This window comes from Solea senegalensis, linkage group LG9, assembly GCF_019176455.1.
Source record: "Solea senegalensis isolate Sse05_10M linkage group LG9, IFAPA_SoseM_1, whole genome shotgun sequence".
Classification (NCBI taxonomy): domain Eukaryota; kingdom Metazoa; phylum Chordata; class Actinopteri; order Pleuronectiformes; family Soleidae; genus Solea; species Solea senegalensis.
The window spans coordinates 6,747,790-6,774,988 of NC_058029.1; the positions used below are offsets into that span (position 1 = coordinate 6,747,790).

General features: G+C 41.1%; 1 protein-coding gene across 11 annotated transcripts in view; it reads right to left on the bottom strand.

The window, feature by feature from the left end:
• The window catches only part of adgrb1a (adhesion G protein-coupled receptor B1a), a 123,867-nt gene that overhangs the window by 82,911 nt on the left and 13,757 nt on the right, over positions 1-27,199 (bottom strand). For all 11 annotated transcript variants that reach the window (XM_044033797.1, XM_044033798.1, XM_044033800.1 and 8 more), the window contains exon 2: positions 2,504-3,417. In XM_044033797.1, the coding sequence (XP_043889732.1) occupies positions 2,504-3,239 (736 nt within the window). In that variant the 5' untranslated portion in view covers positions 3,240-3,417. The remainder of the gene's footprint in view (positions 1-2,503; positions 3,418-27,199) is intronic.

The following is a 27,199-nucleotide window of genomic DNA, read 5'->3' on the forward strand; positions in this document are numbered from 1 at the left end:
GAAGGAAGATGCAGATCAGGCACCATAATGAGGCATAAGATTTAAACAGGTAGATAACACACTTGAGTTTATGGTCAGCAGACGTCTGCTCCTTACCCGATAACTAAGAGTGAGTGTTACCTAGCGACAAATTCTACAAGGGTAGCTTGTGGGTGAGCCAGTCTGTTTTTTGTTTTTCGTTAGCTGTTGCAACAGGGAATAAATCTGGGCTCAGTTGCGTTATCCGAAACATTTCTGCTCGTTTTTCTCCACAGTCCAGTTACACCGCGTCTTTTTAATATTATGTCAGCTCACAATTTCTGCTTTTAAGGGGCACTGAGAACCCACAATGACACAGATAAAAAAAGAAACATGTGATGCATCGTGACAAAAAGGTCACGCCAAAGTCAGTACAGGTTTAGCTGCTTCTCTGGATGAACCTATTGACATTGTGTAGCAGCAGATGACATCTGCATCATCTGCGTCGTGCTAGAAATAACCTGTCCGACAGCGTTCTATTTTATTTTTATAAGAAAAAGGTGATCATTAACCCCGGTTATCAGTTTGTAGGTCAATTTATTCACCTCACTGTGCACGATTTACACACCTGCACTTACGGAGGTGGAGATACTGTAACTGATAAAGACGTGCAGAAATACGGCCAATCAATCTTTGTGCATTGTCAGTAATCTAATTAACGTATTTGTGATTTATACGTTTTCGAAATAAACGGTTAGTCTGTTAATCAATCTTTTTTATGTCTAAAATGGGACCTGGAACTGTGGAGAACTCTGCCCACTGCTTTCTGCAGTGACAATAAATCATCATCGAGCTCCCACCCCCATCAGCTGGACATGATGCTCCAGTTTTGACAGTGATCTGATGCTGGGCCAGATCCTTCAGTCCCTCCACTGAGGGAGAGCCATTATGGCTGGTAGGCAGGTCCAGCAGTGTATTGCCTGATCCATCCAAACAACTATCAGTCCTCATCAAGAGGGTCCACATCCGACAACCCCCTCTCTCCTAGCTCCCATTAGCATCTCCACTCGTCTGCCAATCTGTCTCTCTTGTCTCTGTATCTTCTGGATTTCTTTCATTCGTCACTCACAACCATCACCCCTCTGTTCCCCTCTACAAAGCACAGCAGGTCATAACCATCCAGCTCCCCAACCCATTTCCACAAAGAATCCATTACATCTCCCCAGCCTCAAATCAATTTATCCAGTAATCCATCCAGCCAAATATTCACAGACTGCCTGCCTCCCTCTATTTGAGCTCATCATGGGGTTCCTCAGTCACGAGCTCGCTCTCAACCTGGAATTATCATCAAGAAGACATTTCACCTGTATGTCGCGGGAGAGGGAGAAGAAAACCATAATGCATACTTCATTGGGTGGTATAGTCCTTTTTTTACACCTTATAGCACAATCAGCTCACACCTACCACTGAGTTACGCAAGTGCAATAACAAGAGGAGAGGAGGCTGGGAGAGGGAATAAAAGTCACTCTGGAGACTGGGGGAGGATAAGGCAGGAGGTACCCACTGCAACATGTCTGCTTGGTTGGCTTCCCACGACTGGCTCAGTATCAGCCCACTATCAGCCTGGGAAGGGAACGATTGGGAAGCAGTGATGGTGGCGTGGATGAAGAGGAGGAGGAGGAGGACTGAGAGAATATGACCGCAGGCTGATTAGGGGAAGTGACTGAGAGAAGCAGAGGAATGAGGAGGAGTTCGATGGAAGAAAGATTAGGATGAGAAAGGAGAGCCGAGAAATGTTACATCCCTCTGGCCATAGTCCTGATGGAGTCAGGACAGAGATGTCAGGCCACATCCTGTCTGCCGAGGGAAGGGGTGGGGGGTCGAAATCAAGCAGCAGACAATTAGACTTCAAGCTACAGCCCCCTATATAGCATCTTATTTCTGCCTTTCTTTTGCCGTCTTTCTCTACAGACTCCCCTTACCTCATCACCCGCACTGCTCAGAGAATTCCCAAAGCTATCCAATATCAGCACTTGATTCTCTTCTGTTTCCACAGGCTTCCCGGAAGCTGATTGAGTGTCTCTCCCAGGACCTTAGAGGGACAGAATGTGGTGCCGTCCTCGCAAGGTCACAGATCTCACTTTCATCGGATGAAACTCTAAACCCTCCATTCCCCCAAAACACGCACACACACACACACACACACACAGCAGTCCACTTGCTTTTGCAGCGATGTCACAATTATCTTTACTTCTTCACAAACACTTTCACCAGCTACATCGTCGCTGCTGCATTTCTCTCTCTCATTTTGCTGAGAGGCTACCGAACCTTGAGGTCAGACAAAACTAAATAAATCTGTTAAACCCTTTCAAAGCATGACTTCACTTTCCCTCCTGCTTCAGACAGAAGCAGACCTAATCAATAAACATAGCATTTCAGTGACTTTGAAACTGTGCAGTAGATGTATAAGGGAATGAAGTACACCCCTCTTACAAACAATATTTTACAAGTCAACAAGTCAAAATGTAAAAGCTTTTCAACTCACCGTTTATCTCAGCGTCTCTGCCACTCTCTTTCAAGCTGGGTAAACAGTTTTCCAGGTAAACTCCATTGTGATAACAGCTGTCCCCCTCACTGAGCAGCGGCGGTGGCTCCCAGCACAAACATGGAGTCTGCATGATGCCACAGGGCCTGTTAGACGTGCTGGAGGCCAGGCAGTCCTCCAGCCACTGGCACAGCATCTGACAGGCAGCCATGCTGGGGTTGCGCTTCCCCACTACCAGGTATTCTGTTTTGAAATCCCCTTCACCATCTGTGATGGCAGTGCCCAGCCGAGGAAGTCCCTTCCTCATTTGGAGGAACTGCTTCCCGGCCTCGAGGAAGGCCACTGGTGCAGAGGTATCACACAACCTCACCACCTCGTCAAAGCTCTCCATGCCCAGGTAGGTGCGCGTGGTTTCCAGGAATGACTCGTACTGGAAGGTGCGTAGTTGGGACGGCACGCAGCTCTCTGTGGGTTTGGTCACCTTGATGAATATAGTGTAGCGCCGTGGATCGGGGTTCTGCAAGGTCCAAGAGCAAGGCAGTGTGGGGAACACCGCAGACGACAAGAAGAAGCCAAAGAAGCGGCTCTGGACTAATGTGGAACAGGAGTCCGACTCTGGGCCTGAGGGGGCTGCATGACACCGACCCTCCATCAGCAGCAGAGGTGCAAAATAGAGAAGGATCACCGGAAAAGGCCCGATCACATGGCCATGAATCTGGGAGGCAATTCTTGCCATGGTTCGAAGAGAAAGGGAAGGGGAGAGTGCCGTAGGTTGATTACTATTATCTGCAGGACTCAACTTAAAGTCGGGGGAGGGAGAAAAGGATGCGGTAGAGGAGGGAGGCAAAGGCTTCTCTCAAAGATCTAGTGATCGTCCCATGGCTACATCAGTCGACCTCGAGATTCACTGCAACCTGTAAAAAGGGAAGAGACAAGATATGAATTACACTTTCTATCTGATCAGACGGCAGAATTGGATTAAACAAATTGGATTTATCCTTGCAAAGAGAAATCTCTATCAGCTGTTATTGTTTGTGCCGTAAACTGAGAGCAACTGCAGTGACAGGGGCCCTGGAGAAAAGCAGCAATTCTAATAGAAGCAGATGGAGGGAGGGAGCCAGTGATTTAGTCAAGTTTTTCTTCATTACACAAGTTCATATTGGTCTCTTCCTGAGAGACAACTGCCTTCCTCACACGTCTCCTCACATATTTCATCCGCCAGTTCATTAATTTGTCCAATTAGAACACTATTAATCACAAAATGGCAACACCTGCAGTTATTCATTACTCCATTTATTAGGACGAGCCACGGTCAGTGACGCCACCACCATCACAACACTCGTCTTTTGCTAATTAAAACCAAAACAATTAGCTGATGTTTTTTTTTTCTTCAAACACATTTTCAAAAGATGATAGCGGTGTATTTCACGTTAGGCAAATTGCTTCTATTACACTTCACCTTCCTTGAGTAGCTCTGCTGTTTGAGGTTGTTAAAATCAATTTAGCTTTATTGAAAAGCTATGACATGGAAAATAGTTTCAGGTTGCCAAACAAGCTCCTTCATATACACACTCCGGTGTTGCTCTTTGAGTGTATAGTTTTGCACTTGGCCTGGAGTGATTGCTTAAAGTACAGGTTGCAATGAAACAGAGTGCACAGTTTGAAAGAGAGGCAGACTGCTACGTAATCTTCAGTTATACACGCAATATACAGGACATTAACTGAAACAGGGATTCAAATGGAAAAGACTGTGTTTTCTCCACATATTTTCAAAATATTCTCCATAAAAAAAAAAACAGACTCGAATGTTCACGTAACACACCGACAACCTACAACAAATCTTCCGACACATGCTCTCGATCCCGCATGGCGAATGTCAACAAAACTTTTTATATTTGCCAACCCGTCGCAAACTGTGTTCTGCTGCTTGGCAGACACCTCGCAACACATCACCAATATCCCCATATTTATCCCCACCTCCGGGGGAGGATTTTGTCTAAACATTCAAACGTTGCAGAAAAGTAAAACACCAATGTTTTGTTTCTGTTCTTTTTGTTTACTGGGGAGACCAGGCTGGGCAATGTTCCTCAGCAAGTTGGGACTTTTCATTAAAACTTAATTCAATCCAATTCTATTTCATTAATACCAAAGTACACTCACCAACAAATGTATAGAGATGAGCACTTGCAAACTATATGGTGCAACTATTTATTCTACAAATCCTATAAGTTAGAACTTGTTAAAAAAAATCGATTGTTCTTTAAAATCATCTCAAATTAGTACAAATATCAGCAGTCAAATCTATATGGTAATATAATAAGAAATGCATTGGTATCTAAAGGGAGAAGCTACAGTAACTTCAGCAGCAGAGATGCATGTTGTTGAATTGTAAGCAGCTAGACTTCTGTGACCATTACAGAATATACTTGTTATTGGACAGAGCTTTGTAAAGTTGTCAAGTGGGAGACGGGTCACCCAAAGAGTCCTCCAAATACTCTCAGGGAAGGCTCAGTGCTACGGAAGTGAAATTATACAACTCTAGTATTGAATTAGTCATCAAAGAGAGCTCACACCACAACAGCATATATGCGTTTGATTCACTTAATTAGAATTTCAGTGTTTTTATCACTTTTCACAAGGTCAGAAAATGTTTCTTTTGGCTTTCTTCATGTGAACCAATTTATGTAGTTTTCATTTTGAGCATCTTTGGGATAAAAAAAACCAAACATCACTGTGATCACATAGCCACCCACAAAAAATATGATATATGAAATAAATACTCTTTGGTGGGGCGAGGCAATGATGGAAAAACAAGATCTTCCATAGCAACTGCTATGGACAATAATTCAAATTAATGAGGGATAATAAAGACGTCACTCGCAGTGACTAACTTCTGCCTAACTGAGGCACTGAAATCAGGATCAGATGAAGAAAAGCTTAGACAGAGCTAATGAAAAAAAAGTACTTTAATTTTGAGTTAAACAAATCACTAAAATCAATACAATGTAATTTTTAATTGGAAAAATAAACAGGTAACTGTTTACAATTCCAGCAGACACACCCAATCCATTTCCAAAGGTTGCAATGTCCGTGTTGTGGTTTTTGGTTATTGTTATTTGTAATATTTCAAATACAAGACACTGGGGTTTGCAGAACAACTTAAAACCAAAGGTCTTAATATTTAGACCAAAGGTCAAAATATTTAGCAGTCAATTTCCAGCACTTAACCCAAAAGCTGGAGCTACTCATTCACAGTTGATACAACCTCAGTTCACCAGACTGAAACACACCTGGCAACTAATTCAAATGACATCAAGGCAAATGTACCTTGTATTAACTGTGACAAAAGCGACTACTTGATCCATACCCAGCTGCACCATTATAGATTTCTAATGAAGAAAACCGGATGGCCACAGGGAGCGCTCGGTGTAACTAAGGACACCAGTCTAGTGTTGCCTCGCGCTGATCAATCATAATGATCCGAAAGGGAGTGTGGAATAATAGTGTTTGTGTGTGCGTGCGTGCCTGGGAGGAGGCACAAAGAGGTGGGATGGAGCAAAATATAAATTGGCAGAAAACAATAAAGATAAGTCTTCAGAAGCAATAAAACTGTGTAAATAGGCCTTCAGGGGGAGGTACACTGCGGCATGCTGTACCACAGAATTAAGTTTCCATTTTAAACTTGATTAAGCAAACTTTAATCAAACTGTTCATCTTGTCTTGTAAACAAAAGCATATTTTTTTGACGACAATAAAGGAATCCACTAGACACTATGGCACAAAATTGACAGACAATGTTATGCTTCACTAATTAGTTGAGTTATTTTTTGTATATTAGAATTATGCACTGAAGGACACTTTTAAATTCATGAACATGGTCCGGGAACTTTGTCATTGTCCAAGCAAACAAAAACAAATAAAGTGCCAATTATAAATACTTGCAAATGGAAACATACAAATATGGAAATAAGCTACTTTTATATGATTGAAATATAAATGAATAACGTTTAATTAAGCAGACACAAGTTGAGGTGTTAAAGATGTAAAACGCAGAACAGTGACTGATAAAGGTAATAATGATGGAAAAATATTACTTTTAGGAAAAAGGTGAAATTAAAGATGCTTTATATATTCAAAATCCAGACCAGGACCAGAAAAGCATGAACACCAAAGCTTCTAAAGCACACACACCTAATAACTTTTTCAAATATTTCACAGTCAAAATTCTAAATACTGGAATCAAACCCTTATTAAAATGATATATATACAAACTTGAAGACACTGAAACGTCCCTTCCGCGTGGACAAATGTAACCTCCGGTTGAATTCAGTGGTGTCAGTTCTCGGAAACCCACTTCATATCACTTACCACCAAAAAAAAAGTGTTTCTTCTGGTGCCATGATTCATCGCGTCTCATTTTACTTCAGCGTGGATCACATCTCTTCTGGCCTCCTCCTCCCGCCTCGGCCTGGCAGCTCTCTCTAATCTCACCTCGTTCCAAACAGTACCCAGGGAAAACAACCCGGGCCCTCTTTCACTAGACAAACCTAACAGTAATGAAAGGAAAAATAAGCGGCTGGCCTTTATTGACAGCTCCACCTCATCTATGTCTATGTCCCAAATACACACACACACACACACACGAAAACTAACCAATCCCGCCCTCCTCCTTCTAACCTGCAGGGAGGTCGCGTGATCAACTGAACCGCGGTGCTCTGCTGGAGCTTCCTGTTCATGGCAAGTCTCCCCTCATCATTAACACCAAGCACTGGCCCCTTCCTCCCTATAACTCCAACCCTGGAACACACACACATCCCCACAGTCTACTATCGATCTCTGTGTTTGAGAGAAGAGCAGCTATTAAGACGCTTTCATCTACTTTGCAGCACAGGAGAATAGGATATGGCAGTGAAAGGAGAAATTTGAGCCACAGCAGCACAGCAGCAGTCTGCCAAGTCAAATCTGACCCGAAGATTAAACTTCATGTTCCTTGTCGATTAATCAATGCATCTCTTCTAAACCCGGCTAATGTGCGTTGCGTTATGGGTTTTCAAAGAATATTACAAGCCGAAGGCTACAGTCTCTTTATTTCTTGCATTTTTTTTTTTTTTCCACGTTGAGGAATATAAGTACACATTTGAACGTGTTCATGTGCCGAGTATGTGCTGCTTCTGCTTCAGTCTCGCTTGTTCAGGTGAGTTGAACTTGTTTTATTCAAGGTGTTCTATCTAGTCTAGAGTATGTGGTCAAATTACGAAAAAAAAAAAAACACTGGAACACACACTTCCCATGATGCCATGGATGTCACCCAGTGTGCCAAGTGAATTGTCAGGTATTTAAACCCCATCAATCCAGTCCTTAATCCCAAATTCGATAAAACCCAAAGGACATCATTAGAGTCATTTTCTCACACTACACCATACCCCTCCAGAGGAAAAAGTAGGCACACATTCCTATTGAGGAGCAGAGTGATCATCGTGTCCTGTCTTTTTTATTATTCCACAGAGCCAATAAAAAGCCACACGGCCAGTTTTATTCATATTGACATGAGATAGTTGTGTATAAATCCAAAGAGCACTATACAAAACTCGTGTCCCTTCCTCATCTGGGGCACAAGTGACAGAATCAGTTGTCAACCCACCATGATGTCACCCATTGGTGTGCGAAATACACCTTTGAATCCTCATATTCTGAGATGTTGTCCAGTGCACATCCAACTACACCTGCAACCACGCACCAATACTAGCAGCCAATCCCAGAAGTGTTAAAGGAGACTGAGGTCAGGTGTTTTACTAAATTAGACAGTCCAGTCCACGCAACTCACCAATTCCTCTTCTTCTTCTTCTTCTTCTCCTAATACATTTTGACAGGCCACACAACGAGAGGCTAAATGCTGCCCTCCACAGGTTGAAGCCTTGAATCGCAGTTCTTCCCACACCTTAAAACCTGACTTTTTTCACACTTAATCAGCCAAAACATCTTATAAATCAGATATATTTGAATATATCGAATAGAAAAAAAATAATTTTTTAGTGAGTTTCTTAGGTTTATTTTTTTACTTCATTTTACTTGCTCTTACTTGCTTAAAGCTTTTTTTCTTGCTAATTTCTGTAATGTAAATTCATCAGAAATAAAACCTGTTCATATAATGAATAATGAAGGATGAGTTGAAATCACTTATTAAGTCCCTGTCAATATTAAATGATAAAGCAGCACATTTTATCTGATTATATACTCTTTTATATACAGGCCTGTTACGTTGTTAACAAAAACACGTATTTGTGTCGTGTTGTGAATTCTATCCTTCAAAAACAAACAAAGCATGTGAATCCACACTTGGAGAATGCAGTCTTTGACTATTGAGACACAGCTAGTGTGCATTTTCCCAACGTGGTGCTTTATGGTTTTTATAATAATAACAATAATAATAATAATAATAATAATAATAAATAGAAAGAAGTAACGTTATCTTCTCTCTATCTTCTATTTCCACCTTTTCCACCTTTTCCTACCCACGTCTCCCCCATCCTCTGATTTCTCTAGTCACCTCGACTGTCCCTCCCATCTTAAATCATGTGGCATTCCTCGGTTATAAAGTGCCTTGTAATAAAACCGCTGAACATGAAGCCCACAGGATTACCACAGTCATTCTGCCCTCCCACACATACATTGGAAACAACAAATAGATTCATTTAACCAGATGACTGAGTTAATGATGAATTGGCGGAGAGGGTAAATTGCCTTTTAATAGCAGCCACTTTATTGAAAATGGAAGAGCAATGTGAATATAACCATCTTCATATGCGTCAGGAAACAGCTCTGCCTCTGAGTCACATGTGGCTGCTGTGACGCAAGAGCGTTGACATGATCGGGAAAATACGTCACAAATTAAGTCGATATTATAACCAGGTGCAACAAAACAGGGCGCTGGGTTAGTCACTTATGGACTACATGAAAAATTACGAATAAATATATATAAATCTCAGATTTTTCAGCTTCTTAAATTGCTTTGCTCCATACAACGGAATCAATAAAAACGGATTCATTTTGGTTTGTGGGCAAAACAAGACAATCGAGAACATCACGGTGTCGAGGTTGAGGTTTGGGAAACACCACTTCTGACATTTTATGGACTTCAAGTAGCTCGAGTACTTGATAAATCAAGAAAATAATCGTCAGATTACTCAATTATGGATAAGACGCTCTGCTTCAACAGTGCAAATATCCGCTGAGTTGTTTGCCATCTGCCATCAACAAGGCATTTTTTGCCCAGAGGAGGAAGATGATAGAAAGGCAACAGTAACTCAAATAACCACTGACTGACTCGGGCCAATACTGGTCAAAATCACTGGAAAGTCGGAAACAATCCATAAATCCTATGTATCGTATGCGTCACTATGCACAGACTGTAGAAATGTAAATAACAGCGTTTTAGCTGAGTCATGCTGAAGGAGATGAATATTTGTTACCTTTGAAATGACGACAGCACAGTTTGTGCTGTTAACAGCTTCCTAGTTGAAAGCGTGACTGTATCAGACTGATATCGGTATCTGTGTATATTCGAGTTTGTGTTACCGAAATCGGATAAGAAAAAGTGGTATTATATATTACCATTACACCGAATATTATAACGAAGGTATTCAGAAGACTATCACAATCCACTTTATTAGGCACACATCTATATTCTTCCAAATGTAGATATTATGTCATCAGTATTTTGATAAGGAATATATTGGAATGATATTATATAACAACGTTTCAACGCAGCCAAAACACGAGTCAAGGAAGCTTTCATGGCTGTGGCTCCACTACCTTCGTGTTCCCATGACATGTGGATCATACACCAAACCGCCCCGATGCGTTTTTGTTTTCGGAGAAAGAAGTTCTTCACTGGCTGGGAATTTTAGTATTCTGCCACTGTGAAATAATTCATTCCTTTTAGCCTGTGGCTGGAACAGCAAGCAATTAAAAGAACAAAGGTGTTGCATTAGCCAGCAGCCCAGAAGCATGAATCCATGTAAACATGGCCAACAGGCTGGCTCTGTGAGAGAGTCGGAACAATGGGCCAATCAAAGAGGAGCAACAGTCAGTCAGACAGCCATGTAGAGGAAGGCCGGAAAGATAAAAACAGAGACAAAAAGAGCGTTGATGAGAAAATGATAGAGTTGCGTGGAGCATCTCCTTCTCACATCAGCAGCACAAATTACAGGCTGATTAGGAGAAAAACAACGAGGAGCCGCTGCAAGTTATGAGGCAAAAAGCCAAGAGACTGCAAGTCACCAGTGGATCCCTCTCCTCCCCGAACTACAGATTGTGTAAAAATTGCTCCTCTACATCACGGAATTCTTTCAAATGAGAAATGGTTTGGCGGGGACATCAGTTACAGCAGTTTGTGCCAGCGCCATTGATCATGGTGACTATACTCCAGCCTGCATACGAGAGTCATGGGAGGAGGGTGGAGGTCGAAATGCATGAATTCTTTAGGTTTGAGGCTAATTCAGCGTAAGAACGTGACGTCTATTTATTTTACAAATCATATTAAATTATAAAGGATCACCTGGTCAGTATTAGAAAATCTAATGAACTCAACTGCAGTAGATAATGTACGTGGATGTGAATCTATGGTTTAATTATTCTAAATAATGAACAGGTGAAAACAATCCAATCTAACAAATGCTACTAGGAAATGTCACCTAATGTTTCGATGCTTTCCAGACACTAAAAGTTGTTTTATTTACATTATTTGAATCAATACTTCTACTGAATCCTTTTAATGCACTATTTGAAGGTTAACTTGTTAGTTATACTAATGTTCCATCTACATTTCCTTCTTTTACACCTGTCGGGGTTAAAGGTGCTCATACGTTTGCAGCTTTTCCTCTTTACATTGTTGAGGAGCATATATAAGGAGCAGATATAGCTTCCTATAACTGGATGTCACACTAATGTGGTGCCAGTCACACGGTACAAAACCCCCAGCCCAGTTTAAAAACCATAATGCACTTCCCCACTGTTGATCGTTGCTTGTTACACAGAGAATATAACACCACACATAAGTGCGTTTGTAGTTGTGCTCCTGTTTGACGTTTGAAAAGCGGATAGATTTCCTGTCAAGCGCTCATAAGCACCTTTTAAAGTGGTTAGGAATTGCGTCAAAGTCAGCTCTTTATGCTAAATGCGTCACGGAACTGACTTTCACTCTGTATTACCTTGTTACGAAAATGTGAATGGATTCATGGGTTGTCCTCAAAGAATGTTAATGGAGACACAAAGTTGAAGAAAATGGAGCAGGATCCTTTTTTTCCTTTGTCGACAAATTGCTGCAGTTTGGGTAAACGTCGAGCCCGACGACAGCGACTGCGAGCACTGTGATGTCTTGCCAGGCTGCAAAATTAAACAGATAATCATCTGTCTGTGCTGATGAATGTGTTTACTGTGGCAAGTGTCAAACCTTTCTAATAAGCAGAGGGGAAGGCATTTCTCTCTTTTTCTCTTTCGCTCTCACACAGGACTGAAAAAAACCTGTGCGATCCGGCGACACATTATTGTGTCGTATTGTAGCTGAAGTGAGGAGTGTTAAGCTCCGTGTGTAACTGTGACTAGAAACAAATGTCTGTACAGATGCGTTTACACGATCCTGGTTAAAGCTGTCAGTAAAGTGACGCTGAGATCTTGTGTCTCATGCACCATGGCAACACATCACTTTTACCATAGCAACTTTTTTACAAATTAATCAATCAGCAGATACATTCATGGCTATAGAACTGTGCCAAAATGTTTCGACCATAACAAAACACATGACTCAAGATAATCTAGGGCTGCAGCTAATGATTATTTTTTCATAATCGATTAATCTGGTCTGTAAAATGTCAAAAAATGTTGATCGGTGTTTACCAAACCTGGAAATAATGATGTTCTCGAAAGTCTCGTTTTGTCCACAAACCAAAATTGTTCAGTTTGAATGATTTCTTTATCATATGGAGCAAAGAAACCAGGAAATATTCACATTTAGGAAGCAGAAAATTCAAAAACCGATGAATCTTTTATCAAAACAGTTGACAGGGTTCATTTAGTAATCGATTAATAATTGATTAATCGCATAATCGTTGCAGGACTAATCACATCATTAACAAACATTAAAAAAGGGTTTTTGTAAAGAAATGCAATGAACCGTATTATAGAAAAGCGCAAAGGCATTTTAAAATTGTGATCAACAATGTACATTTCATAAATTGTCTTCAACCTTTATGCACTTTGTTCTTTGTGTCAAGGAACGGCAAATGACCCGTTAGATTTACAATGTTCTTGCGTAAAAGGTGCATCACAAAGGATCATCAAAAACCTCTGAATATCCGCAGTAAATCCCCAGACTGCCTGCTCATTAGTGACTTATCAACAGGTCTCGCTCGAGACTGAAGTGTTAAACAGACAGTGACCGACACATTTCATCCTCATGCTGTGCCGCTAGTGGAAGAAGATAACTGCTGCTGTCAGACTGCATCAGTCAAAGCCCACAGTGCGGGCTGTGGACAGCAAACAGACGTCAGCATTGTTTACAACACTGGTACACTTGAGCCACTAAAGCACCATGAGTGTAATTGAACATGTCTATTATTAGGTTTACTGTGCCGACTGTGTATATACTGTGGGAGCTGAGTGACTCCAGCTGCACGCGCCTCCGTCCTTGTGTAAAATGAAAAAATGCAGACACGGAGCGCAATCATTTCATACACAACAGACAACAGCTGTGTTGAAGTGGATCCAGAGTTAAACACGGCCTTAATTGGATTTCACTGAGTGGAGACTTTATGACATGTATAACCCCAGATTACCGTCTCGCCACACACGCCGCAAAACAGTGCGAGTGGTTTTACAAACACATTAATGAGCTGATAATGATAAACAGATCCTCAGTTTTGTTTTTGGATTCTCACTTCAAACACTGACGCGGTGGAGGCTCCGGCTGAATCACTGCTAATTCACCGAGCTTTACCGGTGCTGTGGTCTTTCCTCAGCCGTGGCTTAAAAACGAATCGCACAGCGTGGAAATGTGATTTCAGCATTGTGCAGACGTAAGGGACTCGCACACCGAAATCAGAACCTAGGAAGCCTTTTGGATGAGAGGCAAAGCGTCTTCGAGAACATAACAGAAGTCCAGATGCCTTTGTTTTTAGCGAGTGTCCAAACAGAGCTTTAGGACACGCCTGTCAGAATCGGAATCATTACACAATCACAATTAATATCTTTATTGCCATTATACTCAACTATAATGAAACTTCGGTGGCTTCAGGCAACTCGAATACTAGTGCACTACCCATTTACATTTATGTGCCTGTTTTTTAGTGATTATCTGTTGCATTTCTACCATTATCTCTTAGACCTCTTAACTAAACAACGTCAAAGTTGGCCCCGGACACACTGGTTCCCTTAGTCCAGGAGTGGGCGAGAGGCTGAGCTCAATTCTGCTTAATATTAATTGTTGTCTCTTTATAAAAAGCAGTAAATTGTATTGTTTTCAGAAGCTGCAACTGGTAAGAATAAACGTTATGATTGGTCAGTTAAAAACACAGCACTTTCTATCTCATGGACACGCAAACACACACACACACACACACACAAACACGTATGTACGGAAATTGAGGGGGACAAAAAGTCAGCTTCAAAATAAAAGCATGCATGACGACTTATTCACATTTATTTTTGAATTTCCAATGACCCTTCCTGATAAGGAATATAGCCCTGGGGCATTATCATGCCCAGGTCAGCCTGTCAGGTGACCTGCTATGATAGTTATATGATTGACATTCATGGATATGCAAGTTAAAAAAAAAAAACAGCTCAACTCAATAAAACAGCATAATTAGTCGAAATGTGATGAATATTCAACGTGTATTCAGGTATTTTACAGACGCAATATTCCTGGTCTCCGTGTGTGTGATGTGTCATGTTTCATTGTCGATTGTGTGTTTGAGTGGCGAGAGAAATGAAGGCCACAGCTCTTGAATAAATGCTGTTCCTCAAAAAAAAGCTGTTTTATCTTGTTTTTGTCAGACATAGTGCACCTAAGTATAGCGGACGCCATCACCATGGCTTTAGCAGCAATAGCAACTGTTGCTACCGAATCATAGCTGCAGGAGAAAAACCTTAAAAATGGGTTAGAACCATGGTTCTCCAACTGGGGTACATGTACCACCAGTGGTACGTGAGCTTCCTCTGTTGGTACTTGGAGGAAAATCAGAAATACTGTTAAACAGTATATACATGTTTTCTCAGGTTACTTGGTATAAAAGGTTTGAGAGCCACTGGTTTAGAGCATGTGCTCAGTTTGGGTTTGTGTGTATGTGTGTATGTGTGTGTGTACACAGCATCTCCTCTTCCGAAAACACATTCCTCTCAGTAGGGCTGTTACTAATAGCAATGCGATAGCCTTTTTCTTTCCACTGTGACCATAAGTCTCCATATAATGGCAGCTTTGTTCTGTGATGTAATCGCATTGATATAAAAGGCAATTTTCTCTGGGTAGCAAATCAAATCAAGCCTGATCACATTTCGATGAAAAAGACACTGGGAATCTTTAACGTGTCATTGCTGGTCCGTTCCATCCAGCTGGAGAAATACATTTTATACACAAAAGTGTGCACATGTCAGCTGGAATAAAGACAGTTCCTTCATTTTTATGCATAAACTTAAAAATATGCATCCACGGAGGCTGCGGATATCAAATTTAAAGAATTTGATTTAGGACTGATTTTTAGAAGAGCCAAGTGCAGATCGGTTTTTCTAACCAGCCTTCGTCCACAGTCCATTACATTAAACCCACCACAGTCTGCAATCTGCTGTCAGTTCACCAAAAAAAATCTTAATGTGAAAGATGCTCCTATTATTGATACATCTGCATTTCTAGCACAGGGATGACATACTGCAGTTATAGTAGACACGCAGGGGACATTTCTGCATAATTAACACGTATGAGGAAAATTAGTGAAGCAACATAATGAATGCAGATAAGTGAATACTGTACCTCTCCAAAGGTGGAAATACAGTATGTACTTATCAGTGCCCAATTAAAGCAAAACAAGAAATGTATGAGATTAAGAAGAGCATGCAGTGTGAACGAGGTAAAGAGATTAAAAAGGTAAACAAAGTAAAAAGATCAAAGACTAAAATAATACAGATAGCATGAATAGAGATATGTGAACTGATAAAACGTATATAAGATACAAGCCTGGTATGACCACAGATTTTTGTAGGACAGTTTTGTTGAAAGAACTTGTCAACAGGAAAGCTGCTTCTCGTTGTCTCACTGTCTAGCCACTCACCAGCGGTCTCACATAGCTGTACTGCACTGTCATGTCAGTTATGGAAGTCACAAACAGGCTCAAGGTTGTGCAATGCCAGCACAAAGTATTATTTATGAAACGCACAAGGTGTTAAACTGACTGAAGTGTATATTTAAAGCTGCTGTATGTAGCTTTTGGTGATGTTATTCTGCCTCTGTTTGGTCATGAACATAAACAATGCAACGTGTTTGTGTAGCTGCTAGTGGCAGCACATAGGAGCATGGGTGCAAGAGGCATTTATTGAGTCCAACTCCAATGGGTTAGTTGTCTCGCTTTACTAGCGCAATGTTGAAGCACAAATTGTTGTCTCTGTCTGCGTGGGAGCTAATTTGCCAATGTTTTGAATCTAATTGACACTTTCAAGAGTTACACATGGCTTTACATTGCATTGTTTGGCTAGCAACAATGTCCCACAACTCAATTATATGGCTACTTTGTTTGTTTGCTAATTTCCAGCAGACAAGTGCATACATTAAGAAATTCAATTATTTCAATGCACAAGGATGTAAATTCTGGACCCAAAAACATCAGAAGGGAGAAGTGTCACAACACACCAGAAACCACGGTGTTTGACATTGAAATGAACACACCTCTGGGTGACTTGCATATACAGACAAAGAGCTATGGGGAAACAAGTTGTCACAGATCATAAGCCTCTGGATCCATGATTTTATACCAGAACAGTGTGAAGACACTTATGAGGTTAATGGTCTGGGCAGAACGTGCACCTGCAAAAAACCACTGGTCACTGCTGACGCCGTGTCAAGCAGACCTGCAAGACGGCGACAACAACACTGAAGCAGATGTTTCCTGTCACGTAAATGCTGCCATTCACAGTTGGCCAATATCAGAACACAAGCCACACATGACACTGTCAGCTACACCGAGGGATGAGCAGCTGTGGCGTGTGAGAACGCTGATCAAAGACGGATGGCCTGAATGGGTGAATATTGTCTCAGCTCCAAAAGAAAAGTGACAAAGACTACCATACAGTGAGTTATTCAATGTCAGCATTAGTACACTAGGCTGTAATGAGACAGGACAAGACTAAAGCCCATACATGATGGACATTATAGTCTTTCAATGTGCACATATCGACCATGGGGAACGTTCTACATGGGACACCTGCTGATACGAAACATCTGCCGTCATATTAGAACATTTTGCACCCAAAAAAAGATTTAATGTAATATTCTGGCAAATTTGAAAATAGCTTGGGTTTGCAAATATTCTAGGCAAAACTGGCAACAGAAGGACGACAGGTTGGTGCTGGTCCACTTAAGACTGTCTAAACAAGACATCTACAGTGCCAAAAGAAAAGCCTGTTGGCAAAGACTGCTTGTAGAACTTCAGTCACCTATTGCCTGAACTTCCAGCTAGGGAAGTTACTACAGTTTACATCATCAATAAGTGAGTCATCAGTCATTGTATTAATACTTTTAAACGGCTTTCAGTGAAACAACTATGTTAAGAGAGGCTTGACGAGAGTATCATGCAGCAAGTATAAAAATGAGGATATTGCGGCTATGATAAACATTGCAAATTTGGGAGAACAACTTGTCTTATGATGACAAGTACAGACAACGATCAATTTCCTCTGGGCATTCCAAGTCCAAATAAAAGTACAGCCGCTCACTTTAAAATCTCTATCCATTTTATTTGCCAAACATGGTTCTACACAATCTGTGCCTGTGAATCTGGTGATTTGAAAGTTCCAAGTGCAATTCCAGATTTCTTTTAATTTAGTAATATAGCCTGTGCGCCGACTACGACGGGCAATTGGACAACTTGCCGAGTTAGATTATGCATGCGGAGGAGAAAATCGATTTATTGGCCGTGTACGTCAGTAGATGGCGCTGTATCTCTCTATGAGCTAGTGTGTATTGAATCTGTTTCCTGTAGACCTTTGTGTCACAAAAGAGCAAACGTGAGATAGATTATCCAGGTATGTTAGTCCGACTAAGACTAGCTTGTTTTTAGTCGCACATGGTTTACATGACATCAAGTCATGAATTATTTACCGATGACTCATTTGGGAGAGTTTATAGCCCATCTAATCAATCTGCCTAACTTTAGGCATGTTTTGCTGCATGCTACAATCCTGGCATCTTCAGTATTGCTATTTTAATTTCATAATATCTTCAAAAAAAAAGGCTCTCCACTTCAGCCAAAACCTTCTCTCTGCTGAAGACATTTTTAGCAGCACTTGCTGCCTCTATTCAGCTTTCCTAATTCAGATGAAAAGCCATTCAGTTTTAGAACCACCCCGCCACATTGTTATAGGTAATGTGTCTCTTTAATGGCTGCTTCCGAATCAATGGAGAGCAGAATCCTGCTCAGCTGCAGGTTAAGTGCTGTTGAGAGGCGCAGCCTGAAAATGATTCCATCGATTACACCATTATTAACAGCATATGCGGGCGATGTATGCAAGATGACCACAAGATAACTCTGTTTGTGCCAAATGCAAATGATTCATAATTTCTGAATGCAAGCATTATGCACAATTACGCCTGTTAGACTCACACACAGGGAGACACAAAGACGCATGTTGTTTGTCTTCAGGTGTACATGACACACACAGAAAAGGGCAGCAGTGACGCAGTGTAATAACTATTTGTGAGAGCGACCTTAAGCGATGACGTGGCCACGCATCATTCACACGATATCAGCGTCTGGCGAACACTTGCTCAGACGACACCACTACAGCATGTCAATATGCAGTTGGACCTCAGTGTTGCACAATTCACATGATATTTTATGTTTTAATTGCTTCTTTTAATTTGTTTTCTAATGTAATGAACATTTTTGGGTAGACTGGAAATCTCTCATTGCCAAAACATAGTGGCAGCATTGAACAGTGTCATACTTTTTGATTGTGGTTAGTTCAGTTGGAGCTTCCCTGCATTGTTCCTGTGGTAACTATGTCGCAGCACCATTGAACTCTGCACCGACCGCATGAAATCCAACTAGTGCTTCCTCATTCCTGCCACAAGGTAATATACTTCATCTCTACTTAATCTGAATGACCAAGCAGCTTTTGATCTCTACACATTTTATAGAATTCAGTGACTGGGCAGTTAAATGAAAGTACTGTCAGGGTTCTGGATATTAAGGCACTGATTTATAACGTTGTTAACCTCTTATTAGACACAGCCTTACTTTAGCTAAGATGACAACCTCTTGGTGATCACTCATTTTAAATGTGATACCTCACATAGTGATTGTATAATCCTGTAGTCATGTTAACTTTTTCAGATGATGTCATAATTATTCCGATGGGATTAGTTTTGCATAGAGAGGTGGGGTTAAGTAATTATTACCAGAGCTTTTCAGTAGTTTTAGTAGTGACGACTTTCACCTTGGGTAAAAGGGGCCAGAAAAATGACCCCACGTAATACTAAACCTGTGCAAATAGACCAAAAGCAGCGATGAAATCTGTGAAACGTCACAGATGAAGTTGGTCTGTGATAGCATGTGATCAACGCATATTGATTTTGTTTTTTTTACTATCTACTATTTAGGAGAAAAATCAGTCTACATGGACCGTGTACAGGATTTTTAGTATAGATTTGAGTGTGTTGCCGACCAGGTTTCGCTGGCACGACACACCCAAAATTAAACCAAACACTGGGTGATTGCGAGCTGGCACTTGATGTTGCTTTTACGTGGCACTTATTCAACTTGAGCAACACTGATGCAGGCTAGCAAATGGATGCAAGCTGTGGTCTAGGGTTCCTCCATCCAGTGTTTCCCAGGAGTTCTCTTCCCTTTAAGACTTCCAAGAACGACCACCTGATTTTGCGACTTGACACACTGAAGTTCTGCCACCAAACGTTGCTTATTACTTTCTCATGACATTCCCCACGAATGCAGAATAAGAACTTCAATCACCAGATGAACACTTAATCCATTTATTACCATCATGATGACAACAGGAGAATACTCTCCTGGTACAGAAACAGTAGAGGGAGTTCATTTTCTTCTTGGATATGAAAATGTTGCTGCTGAAACTGCAGAAAATGTGGGATTTCTGTTTGGTTCCACCCTTAAGGCTGAGTCATGTTTTATGAAACCTCGTGTGTGTGTGTGTGTGAGACGTAAATTTACCTCCTGCCGATTTCTGCTCGGTCTGCACGGACCGAATGTGGATTAGCCCGTGTATACCTACAGTCTGATTCCGCGTGGACTGTACTCACTGACCTCACATGGCCCCTGTAGAACTGCACTTTTTCCAGTTGGTGGTGCACTCTTATTTTAGTCAAAAGAGACAACAAAGAGGGTAACCATGGAAACGTTGTATGAGGGAGTCCCTGTCTACCCACAGATGTACAAGTCAGTGTTCAAAGAATAGGGACAACCATTACTTGGAACCAAATACATCAGAGCCACATGTGGATGTTTCCAGTCCCCAAGTTATAACAAAACAAGCTGGTTCCCTGGCCTTTGACCTTTCCATATATTCTTTTGCTTCCACAGGACTTGTCCGCACATGCAGACATATGCGATACAACTCTCCACGGACACAGGACGTGGTAAGTATGACCAAGCCTTTAGTGGAGCCTAACTGTGGGAATGAAGAGAGAAGCCAGTGAGGCAATACAGACCTGCACTGTCCTGTTGCCATCACTCAGCTGTGTGTGTGCGTGTGTGTGTGGAGGTTTCCCAGGGTTGAAGGGCTCTATTGAAACAGGCTCTCCTCCTCTCCTCTCATTGCCATGCAAAGGGGACCAGCTGCCTACACTCGGCCATGACGGCTGAAATATTTACCACTCTGGTTAGCGGGGACGTCCTGACTGACACGCCCACCCCACCCCAAATGGCTCCTTCTCTTTGCTTAAAACTTTATTTCTCCCCCTCCTCCTCCTCCACCACCCATCCCTCTGTCTTGCCTCCTTATCAGTGCTGCCTCTGAGCGTCTTACACTGGCTGAGTCGATAATAGACTCTTTGAGTGACAGATTTTAATCCTGTCCCATTCTAATGATATTTGCTCCCCCCCCTACTGTGTCACCCGCTATCAAAATGTCACAGGCAGATTTACAAGTGTATGAGCTGCCAAACAAAGCTTATTTTAGTCTGGGGCTTTAGGGTGGTGGGGAAAAAATCCATATATTACAAATCAGTGGGGGGAAATTTACGGCCGGCACCTGTGGACTCAAGATTGCGAAAGGCTCGCATACGCACAAAAGAATAAATGACCTCGACGGATTTGATGTGTGGGTATGACAGTGTGTGTGTGTGTCACTCTCACTCTGTAGTTTGTTATATGTGCAGCAAAAGACAAAGCTGTCATCTCATTTCTCTAGTGATTAACTGGCATGAAAACAAGCCAGAGCCAACAAAGCCCTCTCTGTATGTTGATGTAGAATTTTAACTGTATTTTTATTTGACTTGATCATTTATCTTAGTGAGTGTACACACACACACATATATATATATAAATATATATATATATATATATATAAATAAATATATAAATATATATATATAAATATATATACACACACATATATATATATATATATACATACATATATATATACACATATATACATATATACATATACACATATATATATACACATATATATATACACATATATATATACATATATATATACATATACATATACACATATATATATACACATATATATATATATACATATACATACACATATATATATATATACATATACATATACATACATACACACATATACATATATATATATATATATATATATATATATATATATATATATATATATATATATATATATATATATATATATATATATATATATTGCAATAAACTGGATTGCAATTTATATTTTTTTGGGATTCAACACACAGAAAAAAAATAACTTCGAAGAATTTCCCTTCTATATATATATATTCATAAAAAATAAATCTAATGAATAAATGAAATGAAGTGAAAATCGTTTCCCAGACAAATACATTAACAGAAATTGCTTCTTTTTAGGATGAGATTTTAAGAAAAAAAAAAAGAAGCCAACAGAGTGTATCCACATAAATACTTTTTCGCTCTAGGGTAAACACAGCATTTATGTAATTTTCCCTCAGGCGTGTGTCTTCTTTTGTGCGCCGTTTTAATAAGGCCATGGCACCAAAAGAACACTGTTGACGCCGTGTTAATGCAGATTAGACAGTGGAGTTGCGCAAATTTGTGTTTGCAATTTTGCTCTTTTTTTTGACGTAGTGCGTTATGCAGAAAGGTAAATGTAACGAGCAGACTTCACGCGACAACCTAAAACATGTCAGATTACCACCTGCAACCTTCACTCACTTCTGCATTGGCTGAGCTCACCCTGACGTAACATCTTACACATTCAATATACAGGTGCAGAGCTGCTGGTGCAGAACTGGAAAGGTAAAAGCTCAGGTTGCACATGCCTGGAACGCTTTCATGCTGTCACTTGTCACGCTCTTGATACCTTAATTAATTATCTATATATTTTTTTTTTACAAGACACCGGGATGTTATTTATTTATTTAGTTTTATAAATACTTGCTGCCTATTTTGCTTTAAAAGCCACAAATTGGATTTGTCCAATTGGGTTTGGATTTGTCAGCCACTTAATTGTTTGCTCAACTGTAACCAGCCCCGTAGCTGCTGCCTGTTAAATCTAACACCGACAGCACATTTGGGCTGATGTGCTTTTATACTTGAAGGTGTTGTGTATTTCTTTTGGAACTCTCTGTCGTTTATGGAAATGGAATCCTTTGTCTCTCTGAGACAGCAGGATTTCTCCTTTCCTTGACGCTTTTAAGGGAGGTTGAGCGGAGTTCATGTGATGTCACTTGCGATAGGAGCAGCGGGTATTGCAGGGTATCTCATGATACAATGAGCAATGATAATATCACAATAAATCAGCCGCAATCTTGAAACAATCATAAAATTATTAATAATTTCATCATTCCATTCACATGTTGCCGAGGATCGAACTTCACTGCTCCACATACCCCATCTTATCCATATTTTGCCTACTGTACGGAAGCATCGCATCGCATTTTTCACCCCACAGCAACTTAGAGCTTCAGCTACTAACAGGGGTCACAGCAGTCACACTGCAAAACTGTGACAGGAAATAGGATTAAAAATTTTGAAATGTGCGGAGGAAGTGTGTCCCCAATCCTCAGGTGGAATGTTACATTTCACAGAGCGGGGATCAGAGCCAACAACCCCCACATGTCCTTGTAATTACTGCTACGAGGTTAAAGTGCAGGCCTCCGAGTTTGCAGCTTCACCGTCGCTGTAAATACGGAAAGACACAAGAGTCCTGATATCGTCCTCGTTGCTGTTATCTCTTTCTCTCATCCCTCCGCCCCATCCCTCCCGTCCCCCCACACACAATTCAACCTATACTGCACTTCTTTAAATGCCCGTGGAGTGGGGGTGTTGGTGTGATTCCTCAGCACAAAAGTGGAAAAAGAAAATGACATGCCTTTAGGGCACAATTACCCACTGCCAGCCACTATTACCGTGGTTCCTCCACAATCAATCCCTAAGGAAAGGGGGCACAGAGCCCACACAGCAACACCTCCCTGCACCCCTGAGTAATGGATTTATGATATCCCACTCTCCATATGGAGCCATCGGCCACATATATATAAACAACTCACACATATCCCGTGAGCTTTTTCACTTCGCTGCAGTCACATGCACCTCATGACTCTCTCTCTGTGACTCAAATAACCAAATCTGTCCTAAAGGATATATACATTTGTTTTCTCTATTTGGCATGGCACACAATTTGCACAATTCAGTGAGGGTGGTGAAGAAAAGAGATGAGATGATTACATTCAATTCACTATGATTAGCCCTTATATTTACCATTCATCCATTTTTACCCAGAACTCTTAATAACCAGTGTGTCATATTTAGCGCTGTCGTCACTGCCTCTTGACCCTCGCGTCTGCCGTACAAAGCATATGATGTCATATCAGGCTTTTATGCTTGCAGAGAAGGGGAGAGTCCACAGTGTTTGCGCACAGTGAACCATTTAACTGGCCTAAAGGTACTACTGGCGGAGGTCAGTGAAGTGGCAGACAGTATTATTAACATCTTTATAATTCCAACATTTAAAATGCTTAAATACTTCAGTTTAGACAAAATTTAACTACTTTATTTGGATTTTTTGATTTCTTTTCGGGAGTTTTTCGAGCCTGGTTTGAAATTAAAACGCTAATACAACGTCTGTAGAAATGTAAATTAGTATGTCATTTACGTGTCACAACTAAATGAGACTGGGTTGAATAGTCTTCTTGGTTATAAACACGTGGTCATATGGACAAAAGTATTTGGCCACACTTGATTAGTATTGAATTCAGGCTTTGGGCTCAAAGACATTTTGGACAATACTATGTGGCAACAGTTCGAGGAATTTCTATTCCGACGTGACTGTGCCCCAGCGCACACAGCAAGGACAATAAAGACATGGTTTGACAAGTTTAGTATGGAAGAACTTGACTGGCCTCGCACAGAGCCCTGACCTCAACCCCAGTGAGCACCTTTGGGTTGAACTAGAACAGAGATTGTGAGCCAGGCCTTCTTGTCCAACATCAGTGCATGACCTCATACTCTGCTCTATGAGCATGTATGAGCGAAAGTGAGGCATTAATATGAATGAATGGGCAACAAATTCCCATAGAGACACTTATTGAGGAAAGTCTTCCAAGGAGTGTGGAATCTGTTGCAGCCCTATAACCCAAGTCTATATTAATGTCTATTTGAATGTCATTACAGTCCCTGTTGGTGTAAAAGTCAGGGATCTTGAATACTTTTGTCCATGTATGTCACAGAGATCAGAGGTTCTACTGTATTGCCACCTTCACATCCTGAAAATCTACTTCTTCAGTTGATATGCTCTATTGGATCTTGTGAAATAGATATATGTTTTAAGAACTCAGCAAAAAAAACATTTGCTGTTAAATAGTTAAAATCAATGCTGTTATTCACTGGAGTATAATGACCATAAACATGCCACTTTGCCCATCCAAGCTTTGACCTTTAGAATGTTTTTTTTTTCTTCTCAGGCAACATAAGGCCTTTTGTTGACTGGAGAGGAGGTTTGTACCCTATCATATGGGCTCTGGTTAATGACTGTGCTAAAGAAGAGAAAGAAAAAAAATCTGTAGAGTGCAGTTGTGTAGAGATGACAGCGCCGGTGAGAAATGAAGGGGCTTGTGATAGGCTTGTGTGTGTGTCCCTGGTGGCTTACCACAGTGTGCACGGCAGATTACACACAATGATGGACCTGGTTCCTCACTGTACGCTGCATTTGTGGCGACTACCTGCTCTCCATCCTTCACACGCTTCACTGAGCTTCATCTCAGACGCCACTCCTGAACGTTCCTGGTCTGCATTTGAACACAGCAGATATCTTCGTCCTTCTATTTCCCCTCTACATTAAAGTAATGGGCTGTGGCATTTTTACTGAAATTAATGCTCTCAAACTGATGGAAATTAACGTCTAGCTAGTTCATAAAAGTTTTAGCATTTCTTGTGAGGTCTTCACTGAGGGGGAAAAGAAGCCGTTGGGTATGCAGCAAGTGAGGCATGTTGTTTCCCATTTCTGTAGCAGAAATAGAGGACTTATTTAGCACGATGCCATCTGCAGACATTCAGACTTTATCAACATTAGAAAAATCTAATCTATTTTTCCCAGCACATTCAGAAATAAAGCTTTCCCACTGAGAGAGCAGTGTCTCTCAACAGATAATATCATATCTGTAGAGCCAGGTCTCAATCAAGATACTAAGAAGAATAAATGACTCTCAGGAAGACAAATTCAAATGAGTACTGTACACACATTGAAGATATGGTGGCACAGTACATCTGACTGATAATAGAGTTACTGTGTATTACAGCAACAGCCAAGCCAAAATTATATCCACACATATTATCAAGGATTTCTCAGGATTTTGTTCTCATGCCATCTCAGTGAAGCTATAGGAGCATTTGCTCTGGGGCCTGGATCACACTGGATGTGTTAGTAGTGTGTCTGCATCATGCAACATCTTTCTTTTCCTCCCCCCCGCACCCAAGTTATCAAGTTAGAGCAACCGCACTGTCCATGTGAGTGCCAAGGCTTTTTCAGAATCGGGGGTTTCAACCTTTTGTCTCTGTGTGCCATGCGGAGTTCACAGCCAAAAATATCTTCCTTCACAATTTCAACATCTATATCTGCCAGGCACGAGACAAACTTTGAACACTCTGCACCCTCCATCTCAGTTCCTTCATTTCATTCTGCAATTTAGTCAAGTAAATGGGCACATTTCAGAATCCATTATGGCAATTTTCACAGCGAAACACTACGTAAAACATAGCAGCAGCGCCGCGGCACGCACACACGCTTAGGTGTGAGAAACGGAGGTGTTTGAGACACACCCAGGGCATCACGTGCCGCACATGTATCCAGCGTGGCCCTAACAAGACGAGACAAGGCGGCTCAACAGCTTCTTCACAATGGCAAGCCGGCTTATCATATGAACGGTGTTATATGACCTGTCCAGGGTGTAAGCCGCCTTTTGCCCTATGTCAGCTGGATTGATGAGGATGAATATGATCAAACGACAAAAACTCCAAAACACTCCACTTCATTATGTTAAGTTTCGCTATGATGTTTATTTGCCCGTCCCTCTTTTGACTCGGAGCCAAAGCAAAAACAATGGCTCCGTGTCAAACAGACACACCCGGCAGGAAGCTTGATATCTCACCTGATGGAAAGTCACAGTATCTAAACTTCTACTGCTCTGCTGCCTGGGGAGCTAATGGACCTGACTTTAGCTGAGGTTAACAGCCTGCTGACACCGTGTGTGTCAGCATAATTGTCTAAACCTTTACAGTGCTGCTCCAAATAAAAGGTATTCTTTTGAAATCAAAACATTAGCATTTTACAACATTTACGGCTATGACTATTGAAACGTACCACCTGATTAACCCTGTTTCCAATGTTTAAAAATGGATAACTAAAAAAACACTTAGCCACTTATATTTGGCTTTTGCGGCAATGCAATTCATGCAAAACATTCACTCCCATGTCAAAGGACCGTAATAGACATGATTTTATAGACCCCGACTCTGATCGGCAGTGACTGAATCGTGACATCCTGGTACTGCACACATTTCTTTTTCTATTCTTTTCTTTTGCACCTTTTCAGGCCTGACCTGATGCTACAAGGGGTTAGAAGGAGGATTAGCCCTGAATCATTAATGTCACAAGACTGTGCTGTCCTGAAACAGAGAGGATCACATCATGACAGACAGAACATAGCACTTAGTTCGGTGTCTTCTCGCTTTTCATGGTTGTAAGTCTTTGATTAAATTTTCA